Here is a 22,749-nt window from a genome sequence, read left to right on the forward strand (position 1 = left end):
CTTGTGTAAACATATGCCAGCATTAATAGTGCCCCCACACACAGCGGCCCCTTCCCCCTGTATTAATAGTGCCCCCAAGACCCATATATACTTATCTCTCCCCTCTCCCCCCCCCCCCCCCCCCCCCCTTCTCTGCTCAACGCTGCTGCTGGCACTGATTTCAGGTGCACACTGAGGCTGGGTTCACACAGGGCAGATTTGCTGCGGTTTTGCGGCAGATTGACGTTGCATATCCGCACTGCGGCAAAACCGCGGCGTTTGCAGTGCAATGCAGCACAAATGAGTTCTGCCAAAAAGCTGTTCTCACAGGACGGATTTTTTCTGCACAGCCGCAGTGCGGAAATGCAACTGTGTCGCGGTTTTAAAAGATGCAGCATGTTCATTCTTTGGTCTTTTCCGCAGCGCTTTTTTGTCCATAGACCTCTATGGACGCAGCCAAAACCGCACCAAATGCGCGACAAAGTAAAAAAGCGCTGCGGGAAAAAACGAGTGCGGATTTTTCCGCACGAAAATCCGCAAGCCCAAATTAACCTTTGAAGCGGTTTTGCCGCAGAAGCAGTTCTGCGGCAAAACCGCAACGAAAAAACCAGCAAATCTGCCCTGTGTGAACCCAGCCTGACTGTGTCCTACCGGACACCACCTCTCGTGGAACCAAGTAGGAGACGTCAGGGGAGGAGGATCCCAAATGCACACTTACGTCAGTGTGCGCCAGGATCAGCATCGCTAGAGGCACAGCTGAGAGAATACCGGCAGTGGAGCCGTGGCCCCTGCTGTTATTTACTAATGTGGTGAGCTGCCGACAGCAGTGTGCGCCAGCAGAGAGGGCTCTGCATGCCACCTCTGGCACGTGTGCCATAGGTTCGCCACCACTGGTCTAGGTGCTCTCCCTAAGGAGAAAAGATAGCGTTTCTGACTTTGCATATACATGGGCAGCTTATAGTGAGAAAATCACCTGAAATGTTTAATACGCTTTAAAGCTGAATTCAGACACTACTAAACAGGAAGAAAGCCTTTTAATTCCAACCACCATTTCACAAGCCGTATATCAAATACAAACAAGGTCATTACAATACAATAGTTAGGGAAACTGTCAAAGTGAATTGAATAAAGTTATCCATTAAAAAGATAACTTAAATGAATATCAACCCCTCCGCACTGTGTGGAAGTCTGAACTGGTAAACAAAAGACATGGGGAAAACAAAACCATCTAAGATCCTTGTGCTTCCAATTCAGAAGGCTGTATGTCTGGCTCTTCATCATTATAAATATTCTCAGCCTGAAAGACAGACAAACGTTTAGGCAAAATGCACAATAAGCAAAAACAGTCCCAAAATATTTCATATACACCTCATACTATTAACCCCTTAGTCACGAAGCCTGTTTGCACCTTAGTGACAGAGCCAAATTTTGGAAATCTGACATGCGTCGTTCAACGTAGCATAACTCTGTAAAGGCTTTACATATCCAAGTGATTCAGACATTGTTTTTTCGCCACATGTTGTACTTCATTTTGGTTGTAAAAAAACGATATAATTTGTGTATATTTATTAAAAGTACCAATATTAAGAAAATTTTGAAAAAATGTCTTTGGACATATTTGAGATTACAGTTGAAAATCTGCAAAACATACTGTACAAATTTTTGATAAGATATATATTTCCATCTGTTTACTTTATTCTGAATGCACATTTGAAAAACGTGTTTTTTTTAACATTTAGATGACGTACAAATTTAACATTACTTTTCAGCATTTTGAGGAACACTTTGTTTTCCTACACCAAGCCAAGTTTGCAAAGGCTCATGAGTGTCAGAATGATACCCCCCCCCCCCCCCCAAATGATCCCATTTTAAAAACTATACCCCTTAACCCGTTCCCGCTGCAGGGTGTAAGTTTACGTCCTGGCAGCCTGGTACTTCCCGCACCAGTACGTAAACTTGCGTCCTGGAGATAGTGCGGGATCACATAGGATCCTGCACTATCCCGCAGCAGGAGCCGGCTGTCAGTCACAGCTGGCGTCCCGCAGCAACAGCGGGGGGGGGGGGGGGGGGGCATCGAAGATGTGCCCCCGCTGTTAACCCCTTCCCTGCCGCGATCTAAGATCACGGCAGGGAAAGAGTTCAGAGGGCGCGGACTCCCTCTGCGTCTCCGGCCGGCTCTCGCGATATCACGAGAGCCCGGCCTGTCACCATGGTAACAGGACGCCAGACACTGGCGTCCTGTATTGCCTATGCCTATGATCGCTGTATAAGCAATAAGACATTGCAGAGCAGTAGCTCTGCCATGCCTTATCACAGCAATCATCAGGGCTGTGGTTAAAGTCCCTCAGAGGGACACAGTGTAAAAAAGACAGATTAAAAAAATGTAAAGTAAAAAAAACCAAAACATTCTTTTATGCTTTTTCTCAGATTAGCATAAAAAAGGTAAAAAAGATAAAGCCCCACATATTTGGTATTGTCACGTCCGTAACGACACGTACAATAATTTGCACATGCTTTTGACTGTGCACGGGAAAAAAAAACCTAAAAAACTGAGGCAAAATGCTAATTTTTAGCATTTTGCCTCACTAAAAACGCAATAAAAGTGATCAAAAAAGCCATACGTACCCCAAAATGGTACCAGTAAAAACTACAGCTCGTCTCGCAAAAAATAAGCCCTCAGAGCTCTGTACATCAAAAAATAAAAAAAAGCTACAGGACTTTGAATGCAGCAATTTAGAATAGAAAAAAGATTTCCAAAAAAAGTGTTTATTGCAGAAAAGTGGGAAAACCTAAATAAAATGTAAGAATTTTGGTATCGTTCTAACCGTACCGGTCCGCAGAAAAAATGGAATGTCTCATTTATACTGCATGATTAACGCTGTAAAACAAATCTGTCAGAATTGATGTGTTCTCTCCCTGTTATCAAAAAAAAAAAAAAGTTTTACAATATAGTCTATGTACCCAAAAGTGGCACCGATAAAAACTACAATTTGCCACGCAAAAAACAAGCCCTCATACGGCCGCGTCGACGGAAAAATAAAAAAGTTATGACTTGATAAACGGAGAAGAAAATCCGTCAAAAATTGTTGCGTCCTTAAGCCCAAAATAGGCCATATCATGAAGGGGTTAATGTATCCACTGAGGGGTGTCATGAGTACTTTGACCCCACCAGTTTTTTTTCAGGAATTAATTCAATTTAGCGGAGAAAATATAATTTTTGCAAATGTGTCATTTAAAGACATTTTTTCCTATAGTGCCCATGAAAATGAAGATTGACACCCCAAGATGGATACCCCCGTTTCTCCAGTGTTCAGAAATATACCCATTGTGGCCCTAATCTTATGTCTGGATGCACAACGGGGCTTAAAATGAAGTCGGTGGTTTTCAGAACAGAAATTTTCCTTGAAGGCGTTTTAGGCCCCATTGCCCACTTGTAGAGTTCTTGAGCGCCCAAAACCATAGAGAACCCCCACAAATGACCCCATTTAGAAAACTAGACCCCTTAACGAATTTATCTAGGGGTGTACTTTGTATTTTTACCCTACAATTTTTGAATAAATCTAAGCAAAGCAGTAGGAAAAAATTACAATTTTCATTTTTGTCAGTTGTATCAATTTAAAAACTGTTTTTTGTACAGCACACATAGGAATGAAGACTTTCACGACAAAATGGATACCCCTGTTTGTCCCGTGTTCAGAACCATACCCCTTGTGGCCCTAATCTACTTACAGGACACATGGTTAGGCTTATAATAGAAGGAGCACCCGTGGGATTTCAGGGTACAACGGAATAAATTCCAGGCTCCATCGCCCAGTTATAGAGCCATTGGGCGGCCAAAACGATAAGGAACCCCCACAAATGACCCCATTTTGAAAACTAGACCCCTTATAGAATTCATCTAGGGGTGTATTGCGTATTTTGACCCCACAGTATTTGAATAAATCTAAGCAAAGCAGAAGGAAAAAAATTACGATTTTCATTTTTGTCAATTTTAAAAGTTTTTTTTGTACAGTGTACATAGGAATGAAGACCTTCAACCCAAAATGGATCCCCCCCGTTTGTCCCATGTTCAAAAACATACCCCTTGTGTCCTTTAAGTAGATTAGGGCCACATGGCAAGGCCTGTAATGCAGGGTACACCCGTTGAATTGCAGGGCATAACTGAATTCCAGGCCCCATTGCCCACTTGTACGGAATAAAAATTGACACCTTAAAAAAATCCCCCCCCCCCCCCCCTCCCCGCCCTTTTCGGCGTTCCCCAAATCTTAGATAGAAGTAATAATGTGAACTGTGTAGTATTTCCAAAGACAGGGGTAATTGCGGAGGCTGGTTGGGATGGGTACATGGGGCAATAAAACCGTGTATCCCCCCTCCTCTCATGCTTTTTGGGGGTCATTTCGTCACCTCAGTAGCGGGTATGGGGTGTAAAAAGTGGCGCACTCTGAGTCTCTGTAAGCTTGATGAGGTGCGGCGGTCTCGCACAGAAGACGCTTAACAAGATGCTCCTGGAACTGCAGGAAGGTGAACGTTCCCGGGGCTTCTTGTAAAATACGTATTACAGGTAGCCTTGTGGCGCATTCCTAGCTTTCTTATATAGTATTACAGGTAGTGGTCTGAATAACTCCGGGCTCACGCAGCCGTAGGTGGAATCCGCTTGCAGAGGCCCGGAGCGGATCCCAGCTGTGAGCCCGGCTGTGACCCTGCGTACGGCCACGTAATGTACTGCGCATAACTGCCTACTCACACAGGCGGTCATGCACAGTACATTTTTTTTTGTTTGCATCTCCCGCTCCGTTGCTTAGCGATCACATGGGTACCCGCAGTGCGTATACAAGGTAGTTGCGTATGGGCTGCGGGTATATCCGCGACCATGGAGCACAATAAGCTCTGTTGCGGATATCCGCGGTAAAAAAAACAAAAACCTGCTGCGTTCCCTTTTCTGAGAGTGGATTACGCAATTCCGACCCACTAATGTGAGCGGAATTGTGTAATCCAATGCAATTGATCTGTGTATTACCGCGGATCAGACGCATGCGGAATCCATAATTCCTACCCGATCATGTGAGACCAGCCAAAAGGTAGATCGCTACCTTTTTATCACGTGACCGGGGACCGCTCAACGAGGCCACCTGTCACTGCTCCAGGCTCTCAGCGACCATTGTTTGCTGGGAGTAAGGAGATTTTAAATTTCCTGGGCTCCCCGCCTCCTGCGCACATGTCCGGTGTTTTGCCGGGGGTCACATGTGCAGAACCCGGGAAATTTCAAGGAGGAAGATCGCGTCGGGGTGCAAATACGGAGGCCTCCGGTAAAAAGTTTCATCGCATCGGTGAGGGAAGATGAACCTTCACTTTTTTTTACTTTTACGTGATCAGGAACCGCTCACCGTGGCCCCCCGTGAAATCTCCAGGCTCTCGGCTAAGTTTTGTAGCCAGGAGCAGGGAGATTTGAAATTACCCTGGCAATCCACAGCTTTTGCGCTGCGCCTGCCATTGTGGCGATGGGCGCTCGCGCAGAAGCTGGGGTAAGCTCAGCGGATAAATCCGCGGGCCTTAGGTACGTCATTTCATCCTCCCTCACGGATATGATCCGGGGGGGGGGGGGGGAAGTGAGATGAAACGTAAGCTTTTTGAACTTTAGTTTTTTTTACTTTTTACACGATCACTGGCAGCCAGGAGCAGAGGGATTTTAAATTTCCCAGGGCTCGAGCCCCTCTGTGCATGCGCCCAATGATTGACAGCGGGCGCGCATGCGCAGACGGGGACTTCGGGGAGGACCGAGGTGAGTATTTTCACCTCCCCTCATGGATCGGATCAGAGCAGTCCCCGGTAACATCTCCTGGTTCCCGGCTACCCTCAGGAGCTGGGAGACAGATTTTAAATTTGCTGGGGGCTCACAGGCTTCTGCGCATGACATCGTCTGGCGCGCATGTGCAGAAGGCCGGCGGCGGGTCCGGGAGGACCCGATCTTCGGGGGACACCACGGACAAGCCGGGTGAGTATTTTCAGCTGCCCTGATGGATCCGATCCATCAGGGCAGCTGAATCTTTCACTTTTTTTGACTTTTTTTTAACTTTATTGCGATCGGCGCTATCCAATTGATCGCAATGCGGGGGGGGGGGGGGGGTGGAGGGACGACTGCCCACAGCCCGGGATGACAGCTCCATGCTGTCAGCTACCTGCGGGCACCGACAGCATGGAGCTGTCATGTCCTCAGGCAAGTGGGCATTAATCCAAAGAGGATGCATAAAACTACATCCTCTAGGATTAAAGCCCACTTACTGAGGACGTACTTTCCTGATGGGGCCGTCACTAAGGGGTTAAAGTGTTACGTACACCAATCCAGATGAACTTACCATCTGCCAAATCTGCATAATGTTGTCTTCAGACACTGAACAGATAACCCAGGGCTCATTTGGATTCCAACTGAAATCTGATATCTTCGCCGTGTGTCCTCCATGGATAAACTAGTGAAGAGGAAATTTTAAAGACACAATGGTGCAATTAGATTTACTTTTCAAATAAGCCAACATCCCATTAGCATTCTCAATAGTCAGGCAAGTGTGAAGCAAAATTGAACCATACCAATAGTTCAGGGGGTCCATCCTCAGCATCTTCTGCCGATTGTTCCTCACCAATTTTACTAGATGGAGGAGAGGGAAAAACAAGTAAGGTACCACCATATATAAAATGCATAACTGATGAAAGGACATGTGACCACTGATTAACTGTAGTGATCACATGTTCTTCCATCAGTACTACACTGCTGCTATAGCAGGAAACGGAAATCAGCGATAACCCCTCTGTAGAGATTTAGCAAGTAAACACCCCTCTTCCATCAATACCAAACATACCTTAAATCCCAAACATTAAGTCTGCGATCAGTTCCACTTGAAGCTAGGATAGTTTCATTATGAGGTGACCAGTGAACCTAATAAGGAGACCTTGTAAATGAAAACCATACAAATATGCAGGCTGCAGATAATTTACATCAAGTAGCTGCAAATTAACCCCTTAGTGACAGGTGTGTTTTGGGCCCCAAAAAACAAGCTTTTTGTTACTGCTGTCAACAGCCACATGCAGGCTTGTTTAAGAGGGAATCTTGTAAGAGCACCACTTTAGGGACACCAATGCATTGTATGATCGTCTTGAGCATCAAGAAAGATACGTGCAAAAACTCTGTCTTCTGTTGGATTCAGTTTTCATACCAGTGTTCAGTATAAACAAAGTTATTCTCATGATTAATATGAACACAGATAAAGTTTAGTTTTTCTTTCTCAGTACTTTTGTAGTGTAAAGCAGTAACAGAAGTATCTTGTAATGCAGCAATAGAATTAAGGGTTTTATTGTACTAAGTAGTAAAATATGAAAGTAAACTGTCCCATCCTATTGGCCAAGAGAATAAACCCACTCACATGGCATAATGAATGCTGTAAAAATAGTCCAAAAACAGACACTTCATGGGTATTATCCATCCTTAATCCCTCCCAAAAATTAAAATTACACATTTGTACCACAAAATAATTTTTATATATTTGTCTAGAGGGTTGTGTAATGGCTTAGTTTGATGAGCTGTAGTTTACGTTGGTACAATTTTGGGATACATGAGACTTTCTAATTGTCTTTTTTTTTAATTTTTTTTTTTTAGACTTTTGGGAGGCAGGAGAAACGAGGTTGGTGAACGTGATCGCGATCCAATTTTCACGGCCCGACATCACACTCGTCTGTGTGAAATTAGCCTAAATTTACACAATAACTATTTTGCAGTAGGTTTTCATTTATATCATTTTGCGGTTTTTCCAACTGATTGCCATCTTCTGTGTAGGAGAAATCATTTTATAGTTTGGCTCACTACAAGCGTAATAATTTTTATTACATGTAGTTTACCAGAAAAAGGGGTCAGGGAAAAGGCAGTTTTTTTTTTTTAACTTGGCAACAATTTATTGATTTTTTTTTTTTAAAGACCACAAAAACTTGGGAGATCATTTCATCTGCATAAAATATTGCACATCTTTACAGAGGGAGCCCCATCCCTCTGAAGTCACTTGATTTTGCAGTCACCAAGGACTGTGGTCTAGCCTAGGGCCTCTTAGTGACCATATTTGGTTTTTCTTACACAATTGTCACCAAGTGGTTAAATTTCAAAATGCACAACTTAAAGTGACAAGCAAAAACCTTATTTACACTCACCTGAAATATCTCATCTTTATGAGATTCAAATGAATGAAGTTTAAGCTTTAGGTTTCGGAGATCCCACAGTGCAACAGTCTAGCGAGAGGGAAAAACAAAAACACATGAGCATAGAAGACCAGCCTGATCTGCACAACACACCTGAGCAAATAACAAATCCTATGTTGACAGCAAATTCTAATTTGGATTGCTGCAAAACTTTGGTTCAAGTCAACAGTCAGTATTAATTTTTTTGTAACTGGCTACCTTATAGAAGGTTGCAGTCAGTCTGTATTCGCTGCCTATATTTAGTGAGTTTGGCAATTCCTGTGACATTTTTAGGTGCCATATTGTACAAGCAAATTTATCAAAGACCAAGTGCATGCATTTAACACAATGGGATTCCATAAGTGGCAAATCCCACTAGCATCCAACACCAGTTGGAAAGGGTTTTAGCTTATTGTGAAGGAGAGCACTTGTGTAGGATGACTAGTAGAGTTTAAAGCTGTATAGGCAGCAGAAATCTCTAAGGCCTCATGTCGAAAAATATGACCTGTGCAGATTTCCGCAGTGGGTGCACTGCAGGTCACCATTAGTTTCATTTATTGCTTGTGGGAGATCATAAGCAATGAGCTGAATGGAGCACATCTGTGTGTGTTCCCCCGCAGTCAAATGGAGCATGCTGCGTTTTTTTTTGTGCACGTAATATACGCAAAATCGAGGGGAAAAAAACAAAAAAAAAAAAAAACACATCCGTGGGTGTTAAATTTAACTTAGACTGCAGATGGCCAAGGATTTCCTATGGGCAAATCTGACTGCAGATGTCACCCATGGAAAAATTCTATTTTTCTAGTGGACATGAGACCTAAAAGCCTTGTTTAAATGGCCGCAAATGAACAATAAATCATTACATGTAAAAGCCTCTATCGTGCAGTTTTCGTCTGAACAATGATTTTAAGGTGAACTTAATCAGGTTCAGCCACAAAGATTAAAGGATATCAACTGACCACATACTGTGTTCTCCTCGGGGGTGCTGGCAGAATACAATGTAATCCACAGCTCCCCTGGAGAACAATGCAGAGCCCAGCCTGATTAAACACACGCTGGGCTCTGCACACAGCTCCCAGTAGCCCTTTTACATGTAAATCAAGATAAAGTGTTAATGATCATTACTGTCCATTAACATTTTATGAAAAAAGATTGCTAAAACTTTCAATCTTTTGAAAGATTATCATTGCGTGTAAATGAGCCTTAAGGCTGGGGGGCCACACAGGGTTGATTTCCAGTGGAAGGTCCACCTCCAAACCCGCACCCTTTGGTGTCGGTTTAAATCACAAATTCCTATGTGGAATTCACCCCCTCATTGAGAGGAGGTGAATTCAGCAGCATACACTACAGCATAATTGACACATTGTGGATTTTAATTCTACGCCACAAGTCACTCAGCATGGGTTTTGTGTGGGTTATTTCCACACCTTGTGGATAAGATTTCAAAAATCTTATCCAGTTTTCTGCTATTGTAAATGCAGCAGAATTTCCGTATAAAGGGTCTGCACGGAAACTCTGCAGCAATTCCGCTCTGTGTGAACCCTCTTACAAGCTGTTATCTAGACATAAGCAAGAATATAAATATATATTTAACCTCCAGGTCAAGGGGATAATATTTATTTATCTTCTAAACTGCTGACAGAACTAAAACTTCTTAGGCCGTTGGTCAACTCTTAGCCAGTAATTTGGGCTATGGTGTGACGGTGCATTTGGAGACCTATACACCTTACAAGTCACTGGGTTACTTACTGCTACTTGTCCTGCATTGGAGAGGTCCACAATACTACTTTTAATTTTTAGAATTTGTTAGTGGAATTCCCAGTATTCCTAGTCTCCCTTTTTCTAATGTTGCACTGTATGACATTCTTCATAGGCCTCTGTTAGAATTCTGCCTTCAGGATGTATACGCCTGACTGACACTATGGCCAATAGGGAGGGAGATTCTGTAATAGGGTTCATGTGTAAATCAGCAGTGATAATTACATCCATATTCCAAGCAAAGTGAATACCAAGAGGTACACGTTTCCTACAGATAAGTAGGAGGCGGCACCTACACAGAACTTTTCTAATCATTTTGAAATATCATCGTCAAGAGGTTGATAATACAAACCTTATCAGCAGATCCAGTAGCTAGGATAAATTCACTGTACGGATTGAAGGATAAGCAGTTGACTTCAGCGGTATGTGCATCCACAGAATGACTTGGTTTAGATGTTGTATTTGACCGTGTGTCCCATCTGGTAGAGAAAAACATTACATATTGAGTTAAAAGGCATACAGATGAAGACTAATAAGTAGCCTGGGACTGAATGATTGCAGAACAGGAAGTCAGTGTTGTACTGCACATATCTGAACTTTCAGTAGACTGACCACTGCAGGGAAAAACCCACAAGCCCTTCTAGCCTCCAGAGCCAGCCTTGAGTTTTTATGGACTACAGCCTAAGGCCAATTTCACACGGGCAAGTCTGTTATTGGGCTGTGAAACTTGGCCAGATATCGCACTCATCAACATGCGATGTCCCCGCAGATGCTAGGTGTGCGTTTTAAGAACTCCTCACATAGCTTTCAATGGGAAGTACAACACTCACATGCTGTGCGTTGCTTTGCTGCCCACATTGAAAACAATGGGTGATACGTTCCAAGGGAACCCCTGAAGACAGGACATGCTGCGATGCAGGGGAAAAAAAAAAAAAAGAAAAATCCCTTGTGTATGACCCCATTCAAAAGAATGGGGTTCATAATTCATTTGAGAATTGTGCATCTCACAATGCACAAAGAACACAACTGAGAAAACTGAGCACGATTTTACTATGATTACCGCGGTGTTCAAAACGCCACAGTAATAGCAGTATAAGGCTCCCTGGGACTGGAGATGCAAGGTTTTTTTTATTTTATAGCTCATTTCCTGCCTGAAAATACTTTTTTTTTCCCCCTTAACTCTTGCTCACTTTTGGGTAATGAAATTTACATTACAGATGACATTCAAAAGGGAACGGTGTGCAAATATGAACCAAGACTGATTTACATAGAACACAAGAAAATAGTATCGTGGCTTACATCATAAGCTTCTGATCATCTGCAACAGAGCCAAACAAAGATTCATGTAAGAGGTGCCATGCTACATCCTCCACCACTGCTGAATGGCCTGTAAAGATTGCTTTAGCATCAATCACTTTTCCTTCTTTGGGTCCGGCACTTATGTCCCACAAGCAAACAGTCTGCAAAACACAAAAATAGTTATGAAAGTATAGTTTAAAACAAATCACATTAGAAATCTCTGCATGGAGGACTTCAGTACTCCAAATCGCTGGCTACGTTAGATTCTACATTAGGCGATATGGATAGTGGAACTCTGGCTTACATGATCATCAGATGCACTTAACAGGTGTCCACTTAGATTAGAATTCCATGACAGGCCGTAGCCCTCTTTTTGATGACCTCTCAGTCTAAGATCAGGATTACACTCTCCGCTGGGGTCTAAGGAAAAACAATACAGCAGTCAATAAATCAATGTAGCTTTTATATACAGAATAACTAGAAGCGCCTTGTCCGTTTGATGCCACTTAGGCCTCATGTCCACGGGCACATGGTGGAATCCCGCAGCGGATTCCATCCGTGCCCGCAGCCATAAATGACAGCACTCAACTGTCCGGATGCTGCGGCTCTCCGACGTGTCCGGATCTTTTTTCTTCAGCACGGCAGATGTGCTCGGCACGCCAGCAGCAAGTCGCGCGCATGCGCCATGCACCCTTTTTTCTTTCATCTCCCGCGGATTTGTGGTACAGCACAATGACAGCTGCGATTGTGCTGCAGGTCCAGACAGCTTCAATTGAACTGCGGGACCATCCGTGTGGGAGATCTGCAGGAAAATTGAGCACGCTGCGATTTCTTCCCGCACCTCGGGAAAAACAAAATCACATCCGCATGCATTTATTTGCCCTGCGGACGCTAATGTGTCCCTATGGGCTTCTGGAGCTGCGGATCTTCCGCACAGATTTTATAATTAAAATCCACACGTGGACATTGGGCATTAGAGTATTAAAAAGGAGGGGGAAAAAAAAAACAACCCCTTAGTGATAAAGCCTGTTGATGCCTTAAAGACCAACTAATTTCGGTTTTGTTTCGAGTTTTTTCATGGTCACATTCCTAGGGCCATGACGGCTTGTTTTTTGCGGGACGAGTTGTATTTAATGGCATCCTTTTTGGGTACTAATGTTTTGCATAACTTAATTTTTTTAGATCACGGGAGGGAGGAATTTTGCCCTTTGTTTTTTGGATGTCATTTTTATGTGCAAAATAATGTGCTAACCTTCTCTGGGTCAGCAGGATTAAAGCGATAAAGTTTAGTTAGTTTAGCTATATTTTGTACACAAAACAATTTAAAGATTTGCTTTTGTGTCGCCGCATTCCAAGAGCCATAGTATTTTTATTTTTCCATTGATTGAGCTTTATAATGGCTTGTTTTTTTGCAGGATGAGCTCTAGTCTTCCATTTATCCATTTTTGGGAACATTACATTGATTGTTTTTCATTTCCTTTTCTACAGGCAAGATTAACCAAATCTGGCTTTTTAAATTTTTTTTTTTACGGTATTCACCGTGCAGTACGACTCTTGTCAACGCTGCTGTGAAATGATTTTCTTTATGGAATGAGCTGTACTTTTAATAGCACCATTTGTTGATCCAATGCGACATTTTGATCACTATTGTGTTTTTTGTAAGGTGAAATCTGGTGAGAATAGCTAGTTTAGGCTGTCTTGTATTTTTTTCCACGAAGTGCAGATTTTTTTTTTTTTACAAAAAAAGTGGAGTTGTCATTTTTTGAAAACTAAATTTTTGTCCCACTGGTAGACTTGAATATGACCATATTTTATCATTCTTCTAATACACTACTATACTTCTGTGTAGCAATGTATTAGAATGCCAGAGGCTGAGTCTCATAGGCCACTGTAGCTGGCAGACCTAGAGGCTATATTCAAGCCTCTGTGAGCCATAGCAACCCATCGATCACATTGCGGTGGTCCAATGTGTATCCATGCAACCGTGGTGTTTAAAGGTTTGAACACCAGGGATTAAAGGTTTCTTCAGCCCTCACTGTTAGAACAAGTGCCAGGCTGTCATCTGAAAACCAAGCACCTGCTATTTCTGGCATGGGAGACCCGCACCAGGATTCACATGCAGTTGCTGTCAAGACGGCGACACAGAATAAAGCCTTTTAAAGGCCACTGTCAAGACATCTGGGCAGTCATTAAAGTGTTAAATATCAATTCTGTAATATACAGTCCCTTAAATACTGGAATGAAAAAAGTCTAGTGGAAATTTGAATGGAGCAAACAGTTAACAGAACCATGTACCCAAAAGAGGAGTTTAGAAGTTACATTGCAGAAAAATGCCCATAGGCGTCAGAGCAACAGGATTCAGGGGATTGCTCCCACTAATTAAGTGAACGATAGTGATATATTTATATTAGTTAGAGATTTTTTTTTTTTAAGTAAGGGACCTGTTACTAGCCAGAGTTTATTGGATGTGAGGTCAGGTCACTAAAGGTCTTCAACTACTTGCTCGAAGTATTTCATCAGAGGTAGTGTGGTATGGACAAGATCTGCATATGTTACATGTGAATTCCTCCCCTTACTATGCAAACAGGTAATGCTGTGGAGTTTAAAGTCTGTAGCACACCATCAGCTGTGTAGATTTTCAGATGTATATGCACATGAATAAGACCCTATTCACATGCAGTGTACTCAAGTTGTAGATTGTGCTGATGCTGCATGGCCTTAAGGGGTTATTCCAAAATCTAAAGTTTTCTCCTAATTCATATAATGGCGGTGGGATCATAATCGGTGAGGGTCTCACTGCTAAAGGCCCTTTTACACAGGACGATCATTGTTCTAGTTGTACAGGCTCCTGCGCTACCGAGGGGTTTGAACGGTAATGGTCTTGTGTAAAAGCATGCCGAAACTGAACGACTGAGCGGGCGTTGTCTAGTCGTCAGGTTTTAAGCATGCTTAAAATCCAGACTACCTTCTATGGGGAAAATAGCTACCGTTCTGTAGCCGAGGTAGAAGTAATTGGCAATTTCCGTCAGCCACACTAAAAAGAACGGAGAGGTGGCCACGCCTGCTCGGCCATCACTATTCAATGTGATGTCACTGCAGGTAAGAAGCAATCAGTGTATAAGGGACTGCCATGATCAGGATCAGTGGGGTTCTCAGCAGTGTGACCCTCTGATCATAAAGTTATCCCCTATCCATAGAATAGGGATAATCTCCTGCAATGCCTATTCTCCTTGTTCCTGCTCCTCTTAAACCCCTGAACTTTGACTAGAGCTTTTAAAGGGTTAACAACCACAATCAGTGAGAGTGCTGATCACACCCATTGTGGGCGGGCATCAGCTGTAAGAAACAACCGACACCGACATTGTATTAAGTGTGATCGTAACTGTACATCATGGAGTGTTCAGGGGTTAAAAACTATGAAAAATACTGTAGATGAAAGTGAGGTGTGCGCCAATACAAAGTCACAACCTGTGGTCACATGACTTGCATCAAATAGCCAAGTCTCATTAGGCATTCCTGCAGACGCTGGTACTTACCAGGTTTAGATGGGTGCTTCGTATAATCAAATACCAGCACATCAGAGGATGGAGTTTTTGTAGCAATGATGCAAGGATTCTGGGGCATGTATCGGGCCCGATTCACTTCACCTTCATGGTTGATTTTAATTTCGGTCTCAATCTTGCCACTTACGGAACCAAACCCGCCAAATTCTGAAACACAAAGCATACAGAATGAAGAAAAGAAAAAAAAAACTTTGGTCACCATACTCTATAGTATGATGCCTGCAGTTTGGACAGCTTGTTTTATAGAAAAAAAAAATATGAGGCAATGCTGGCCTTTATAGCAATAACCACGCAGGAGAAGTGTTATATTCTAATAGTTATATTCACTTTTGTTCGGTTGCATTAAGAAATGGCTTTTTGAAGATACTTTTAAAATATCTGTTTTCAGCTTTTTCTTAGTCACCTAGTAGGTGTTGAACATGTGATCTCTTCACCATTTCTAGAATACACTGCAGCAATCCTTCAAGTCATAATGCCCTCAATATTTCTACATACAATGTTCTTTCCCAGGTCACTAACTTGACACTAGATGCGGCATACATGCCAGTCTGGATCTGCAGCACATGCACTTGTGTAAAACCCAGCATGGGCATTTCACAGGGTAAAACCCCGGTATTACTGATAGGCATGTACCGATTGGCTGTGAGCTCCCGACTATGGTACAGTGCAGTACCTCTGATGCAGATATGAAGGTGCTCTTAGTTATCTGCACGATTTTCTTTAATCTTCATTTTGCATTACTTAGGGTTGATACTTGCAGTCTTCAGAACCAATTACCAGCTGTCCATAGTTATGGTTTTAACGTGCTACGATCACCCTGGAACCAATATTGTGTGTTGAGGGACCACATATTTGTGCTCCATAAACCCCTTCAGACATCATGACATACATGTACATCAGATGCTGGACGGTACTAAGTTATACTGTTCAGGAGCTCATTCACATAATGCTATATGATAGGTGACAGCTGAATGCAGACCGCTTACCTCCTTTCTCACTGTCATAGTGGGAAGCATCAAACTGTGCATCATCATTTGGAATCTGGACTCTGGCCACGACTAGGTGATTCTGCTCATCTGAAGTGTGCGTCCCAAGTACCAACCAATGCAAGGCATAATCTTTACCTTCTGGTCTAAAGGAGGGAAAATTAAAAAGCACATTAAAAAGGCAATCCATCATGTCCTGTGAGCCCATTACTTCAGTACTGCCACACCCCTTAGGCCTCATTCAGATGGCTGTGTCTTCTGGCCATTTACAGTCTGTATATTCCATGGACAGCACATGCTCCCATTATAGCCTATGAGGACAGGAAGGACAATACAATCTTGGTGCCACAGGGCTGGCACAAGGGGTCTCAATGCCAGGTGACAAGTATTCGTCTACGTCTGTATAAGTACAAGCTTTAATATGAAGATTCTTACCTAGTAACATCCGGCAGCCACTGCACAGTAAGACTTGGCCACTCCAGGGCATGTGTCATTACCAAGTCATAAAGAAATGGAGTGTTTTTCTTCCATATTTTGTACTCCTCATTGATAACGCGCTCTTCCACAGTATCTTCAAACACTACAGAGAGATCAAATGAAACAAGTCACATCTGACCCACAAGAGGCTCCCAGCGATTGGAGGGTCCAAAGACACCGGGGGGCTCTGCAGTCTGCTTCACTGTATAATCGCTACAGGCTGGAAAAGAGTAGACACAGGGGTTTATATACTGCAGTAGTCCCTAGGAAAACCCCTTGAAGGACAATACCACTGCTTTCTCTAGGGCAGGTGATGTAAAACCACAGCATAAATTAATGTACCCTATAGGCAGAGGGTGGTCTATCAGGGTGAAAATGCAATAACCCTGGTGGCTTAAGGAGCTACGGGATTGTGCAGAGAGCATAATGCCAGTTTATGTAGCTTATTAGGGTAAATGATGGTCAGACTGGTTCCCCACTCGGGCTGGAATAGCGAGTCGCTCCCGTTCTAATGGATTCGGAGCCGCCGTAGTACTACAGAATGGCTTCCATATTTGTGCTCACAAAGTACAGACTCCTGAGGATGCAAGTGTAAGTTCTCTGCTGCTCCCCCCTCCACTATTACAGACTGTGCCTGCCTGGTAGGGCTGTGGTTCAGGCATTAAGGGGGAAATGCACTAAACCCAGCATGTCCTGTGCCAGGCTTGGTAAGATTTCCCCTGGCGCACAGTGAGCCGACTACATGAAGAGGGCACCTCTATGTACTCAGGGCATGCCACCAACTCTGCTTCTTACTGAAACGTACGCCAGGTCCTGAGAACCTTTCTGGCATCATGTACACCAGTTTGTGATAAAGTATACAAATATGTCGGTCTGGCGTGGCGGCACCCCTCACAAACCCACTCCGCTTTAAAAAGTGCTGGGCCTGCGCAGGAGAGAAAGGTCACTAAATTTTTGTGCAAGTGCAGCTTCCGCAGTGGTTTGCATTTTTTTTGCCACTAGACTAATATATCTATATTATCTCCCAAACCCACACCATGGATTTGGGGAGTAATAGGTTGGCTCATGTAGAAGTGGGGAGTAAAAGGCTAATATGCGGGGGAGGGGGGGGGGAAGCCACATCCATCCAGTTCAACCTATTACCCCACCAATGTTGCTCCAGAGGGAGACAACCCCCCCCCCCCCCCCCCCAAAGAAAAACAGTGAGGCAGAAGCCAATTTTCCAAATTTTAGGGGATAATGCCTTCCCAACTCCAATCTGGCAACTGGAAGAATCCCTACGATTCTCCGCCTATGGATGCTGGCGCTGCACATAGCACTATGGAAAGTGTCAGACAGCGCAATTCACCAGCAAATCGTCCGTGGACAGGCAGGCTGTCTTTAAGGGGGCTGCGCTGTAGTCTCCAGACCGCCTCTGGTCAGGAGCCACACAGCTCCATAAGGCTGCCCTGTGCTTACAGCAGCTCTGCAGGACTGAAGTACCGTCCTCTTGGGGTCCCTCTTCATAATACAAACATGGCCGCAGCCCTCTTGTCACCACTATATGCGCATCGGTAGTCAGATACGGCATGCTGCACCCTGATTGGTCGGCACTGGCCAATCACAGCAGTGTGCGATGTCTCAGACTACCAACACACCACCAGTGCTCAGAGTGCGCCCAAGGCCATCTTAAACTATGAAGGCCTCCTCAGGGGCAGGAGGATCAGTTGTCCGGGGACCAGAGGGTCCTTAAAGGGCATGTTCACATTCAGCCGATTTGCTACAGATTTCCAGGTCCTGAGAACCTTTCTGGCATCATGTACACCAGTTTGTGATAAAGTATACAAATATGTCGGTCTGGCGTGGCGGCACCCCTCACAAACCCACTCCGCTTTAAAAAGTGCTGGGCCTGCGCAGGAGAGAAAGGTCACTAAATTTTTGTGCAAGTGCAGCTTCCGCAGTGGTTTGCATTTTTTTTGCCACTAGACTAATATATCTATATTATCTCCCAAACCCACACCATGGATTTGGGGAGTAATAGGTTGGCTCATGTAGAAGTGGGGAGTAAAAGGCTAATATGCGGGGGAGGGGGGGGGGGAAGCCACATCCATCCAGTTCAACCTATTACCCCACCAATGTTGCTCCAGAGGGAGACAACCCCCCCCCCCCCCCCCCAAAGAAAAACAGTGAGGCAGAAGCCAATTTTCCAAATTTTAGGGGATAATGCCTTCCCAACTCCAATCTGGCAACTGGAAGAATCCCTGGGTTACCGACCCTTCTGACATGATCAGTGATTGTAACATGTAATAACGGAGTCCAGGCCCCTTGGTGCATGCAGCAGACTCCTTGATCACACGGTCCTTGACAGTGAGAATAATGGGTGCAGACTGTTAGCTGCATGGTGACTTTGCATGATCACAGTGGGGTAAAGGGAAGTATGGAGACCCCATGGGCTCTTCCACCCTCTCCTACCAGCCTATACATTTAGTTCAGAGGGCTCATAGAAGCGGACAGAAACCCTGTAACATTACAGTACATATTGGATGCTGTGAAGTAAAGGCCGGCTAGATCAGTCATCAGGAACTCCCAACAGGTGATGTAATTATGGTCGGTGCCTCAGATGTTGCCACAGGGGTTCTTACTATAGGAGACCCTGACAATATGGCCTGCTGGGGTCCTGAGGACTGGAGTTGGGACACACTGGACTAGATGATAGCTGTTGGGAGCCACGCAGGTATTCTAGCCATTACCAATGCAGAGTGTAACATGGTTCTGGGAATCATTCTGGAACATCCTGAAATGTTGATAGCAGTTTTCACACATTGCAGGTTTTTTAGCACTTATCTGTATCCATGCTTTAAACCGCGCAGCAATATATGGACTCTGGCCCGGATCAGTCTCCTTCCCCTCTGGCAGACGACATTATAGCCCCTTCCTACACTCCCCTGCACAAGCCCTCTCAGCTATACTGCCCTCCACTGTAGAGGATCTGGCCCTTGACCATCAGCTGCTCTGCAGAGAAAAGGCTGTGGGGAGCGCAAGCCCCCCGCCTCGTTCAGGGCACATGCACAACACTGACACCATACTAAGTAAATGGCAGTTCTTCACTGGATCATTTCTTTAACGTGCACATGGCCAAGGTGGGGGTCATATCTGCACTGGAGGCTCAGCCACAGATCCCACTGTTAGAGGGATCTGTCACCGACTACAAGGAATCTGAAATACAGACGGAGATATAAACACTGCCCAATAGCCGTTTTATGGTCTATGGAGTGATCGGGATATTTAAAGGGGCTTACCTACAACTTAAAGGGGTTGACCAGTTATAAACAACCAATTGATGACCTATCCTGCAGATAGATCAGTGGGCGCACTGCCAACCAGCGACCAACTGTTTGCTGGGCCAGTGTGCTCCTACATGCTGATTTCTGCAGGAAAGCAGACAGCTCTGTTCTTACTGCAGTGGCCAACCTTGGCATTACACTCATTCACTTCAATGACAACTTGGCCTGCAATACCGACCCTGACCACTGCAGTGGTAACTGAGCTGTCTGCTCCCTATAGAAATCAGCTCAGTGCACAAGCACGCTGACCTGGCCAACATCTGATTTGCAGGGGTCACAGACGGCAGACCCCCATCGATATATTATTGATAGCAGGTCCTGTGAATAGGCAAATAGTTTACAGCAGGACAACCCCTGTGAGATTGCTTCACACACACGGTCATTCCTGGTTGCTGCTGACCAGGACATGTGACTGCTGTAGCCAACACTGGCTATAGGCGTTATTGATGTGGCCAGTAAAGAGTGGTTGTGAAGTAATGTTTAGTCACGGGAAACCTTTTAATGGGGGGTTGTCCGGGACTGAACTATTGATGGCCTATGCTCGAGAGATCATCAATAATTAGTGATCAGTGGGGGTCCATCACTCAGGATCCTCGCTGATCATACTATTTGTCAGGCCTTTGTGCTCATGCACCGACATTGTTTCTGCAGGAAGTAGACAGCTCCATTCTCACTGCAGTGGCAAGGCTTGGTATTGCAAGCCAGGTACCCATTCAGTTCAGTGCAATGAGAACAGAGCTGTTTACTTCCCACAGAAATAAAAAAAATTAAAATAAACACGTCTTTTTTGCACACTTTACCCTCTTTGTATATAAGATGTAAACCCCTCACATGTGGCATCATTGTATCTGCAACAACCTGTACAATAAACTGAACACTACCTCCTGTACAGCAAAAACTACAATGCAAACACATCATATATCCCGATACAGTACCAATAAATACTACACACAGAGCCCCGCCCACGGAGGCAACATACATGTATGGACTTTGGATGCAGCGATGCAAAGCAAAGGTTTTCAACAGGATGTTTGTTATTGTGCAAAAGTTAAAAAACAAAAAAACTAAAGACAAATCATAATTTTGGCATCACTGTAAGGCCCCCTGTCCACAGCCAAGGCGGAATAGCGCTAGCAATATTCCACCGTGGGGGGGGGGGGGGGGGGGGAGCTGACAGGCAAATCCTGGCATGCCGCGATTTAGATCCCACGAGCGGACAATCACTACGATTCTCCGCCTATGGATGCTGGCGCTGCACATAGCACTATGGAAAGTGTCAGACAGCGCAATTCACCAGCAAATCGTCCGTGGACAGGCAGGCTGTCTTTAAGGGGGCTGCGCTGTAGTCTCCAGACCGCCTCTGGTCAGGAGCCACACAGCTCCATAAGGCTGCCCTGTGCTTACAGCAGCTCTGCAGGACTGAAGTACCGTCCTCTTGGGGTCCCTCTTCATAATACAAACATGGCCGCAGCCCTCTTGTCACCACTATATGCGCATCGGTAGTCAGATACGGCATGCTGCACCCTGATTGGTCGGCACTGGCCAATCACAGCAGTGTGCGATGTCTCAGACTACCAACACACCACCAGTGCTCAGAGTGCGCCCAAGGCCATCTTAAACTATGAAGGCCTCCTCAGGGGCAGGAGGATCAGTTGTCCGGGGACCAGAGGGTCCTTAAAGGGCATGTTCACATTCAGCCGATTTGCTACAGATTTCTCCCTTTCAATTAAAAAGGGGTGAAATCCGCTGCAGATCTGCGCCAACCCCCGCAGTAAGTCAGCCAGGTGTGCGCACACGTCCTCGGCCGCAGCTCAGCCCTCCCCGCACAGCACTATGGACGCCTATGGAGAAGCCCTTCCAGGAAGCATCCTCCTCCCCGCAGGCATCTACGGCCAGTGGAGCTTGGCGCATCGGTGCGGCCGCCTTCAGCTTCCTCCCCCAGGCGTGCTGTACCCCGTCCTGCCGCTCCTCCCCGCGCACAACAATGGGGCAGCCGGGCGGGAAGCTGCGGCGGTAGGAAGAATAAGGGTGTGAGCCCGGCCAGGCCCCGCTTACTTTCTTTATTCGCCATCTTTCCGCCTCTTGTAGCCGGCCAACAGCAGCAGAGCCAGAGGCCGCTCGGAGCCTCCCTGCCGGTCACCGGAGCCGCTTCCCGCGCGAAAGTGAAAAAGAAAGCCTCAGGTGACGCAGCAGCCAAACCGCGCCAAACTTACAGCTACTTGTAACAGCAGCAGCACGCCGTCCTCGGCTCCGCCCCCGACACGCTGCAGCATCCGCCGCCATTCTGGGGACTACGGCCAATCGGCAGAGAGTAGGCGACCGCGCATGCGCCAGAGAAGCAGCGGGCGCCATATTGAGTACTGGCAAGAAGACAGCACCAGTTTTAAAATATAGACAACACTGCCTCTAGTGGCCAACCTAGCTGTGCCTGATAACCGAGACGGTTCTTATTCCTTCAGGGGCTACAGTTGGTTTCTTATTGAACATTTTTTTTATTCACAATCAATGCTTTTTTTCTTCATCCATTTATAAAAAATGCATTTATAATAATAAAGTATATTGTTGTGAGGTGACATAATGTACTAACTTTTTTACCTGGGTCACTATGAATGCAGCGATACCATTTTTCTTTTTTTATATAGTAAAGTGGAAAAATACGGGTTTGGTGTTTTTATTTTTTCACTTTTTTGAATACTTTCTTAGTTTTTATATTTGTCACACTTCAGTATCAGCATCTTTTATCACTATTCTAATACACTACTACCGTATACATCAGTATAGCAGTGCAGTAGAAAGCTTATCAGGTCACCCAGAGGCTGAGCATCATAGACTACGGTAGCTGGCAAACCCGGAGGCTATATCCAAGCCTCCATGTGCCATACCAACACATCAGGGCCCCCAATTACATTGTGGGGGTCCAATTGGTGAGAGAGGGAACCCTCTCCTTCTGTCAGCCTTAACATGACCACATAACCGCAGCTGATTTCAGAAGGTACAGCTCGCACCTCTGAAGTCTTCAGCTGTCAGCACTCCCCGGCACCTGGTGGCCTGGAGTAAGAGCAGCGTGTTGGTCAAGTGATGTGGGAGTAGCGTCATCTGAGCAGCAGCGCGGTGCAAACCGCCTGCCGCCAAGTGCCGGGGAGTGCCGGC

At 45.1% G+C, this 22,749-nt stretch overlaps 1 protein-coding gene across 2 annotated transcripts; it reads right to left on the reverse strand.

Moving 5' to 3' along the window:
* Positions 1 to 996: 996 nt before the first annotated feature.
* On the reverse strand, positions 997 to 21,890 carry RBBP7 (RB binding protein 7, chromatin remodeling factor). 2 transcript variants are annotated; one of them, XM_066575598.1, is made up of 12 exons: positions 21,813 to 21,890; positions 16,235 to 16,379; positions 15,800 to 15,945; positions 14,787 to 14,960; positions 11,555 to 11,670; positions 11,251 to 11,411; positions 10,304 to 10,430; positions 8,167 to 8,244; positions 6,831 to 6,907; positions 6,562 to 6,619; positions 6,333 to 6,443; positions 997 to 1,276 (listed from the first exon to the last, which is right to left on the reverse strand). In XM_066575598.1, the coding sequence occupies exons 1-12, from the start codon at positions 21,880 to 21,882 to the stop codon at positions 1,208 to 1,210; spliced, it is 1,332 nt and encodes a 443-aa protein (XP_066431695.1). In that variant the 5' UTR covers positions 21,883 to 21,890; the 3' UTR covers positions 997 to 1,207. The 2 variants fall into 2 exon arrangements, with proteins under 2 accessions (XP_066431695.1, XP_066431704.1); XM_066575607.1 differs by lacking the exon at positions 21,813 to 21,890 and adding an exon at positions 21,655 to 21,806.
* Positions 21,891 to 22,749: the final 859 nt, after the last annotated feature.

This window comes from Eleutherodactylus coqui, chromosome 1 (assembly GCF_035609145.1).
Source record: "Eleutherodactylus coqui strain aEleCoq1 chromosome 1, aEleCoq1.hap1, whole genome shotgun sequence".
Taxonomy (NCBI): Eukaryota; Metazoa; Chordata; class Amphibia; order Anura; family Eleutherodactylidae; genus Eleutherodactylus; species Eleutherodactylus coqui.

Coding starts and splice junctions, on each gene's coding strand:
- RBBP7 (XM_066575598.1), bottom strand. CDS start 21,882: ATGGCGGCGGATGCTGCAGCGTGTCGGGGGCGGAGCCGAGGACGGCGT. Junction 6,444..6,561: donor ATGGACCCCCTGAACTATTG/GTATGGTTCAAT, acceptor CCTCTTCACTAG/TTTATCCATGGAGGACACAC. Junction 1,277..6,332: donor TTATGCAGATTTGGCAGATG/GTAAGTTCATCT, acceptor TCTGTCTTTCAG/GCTGAGAATATTTATAATGA.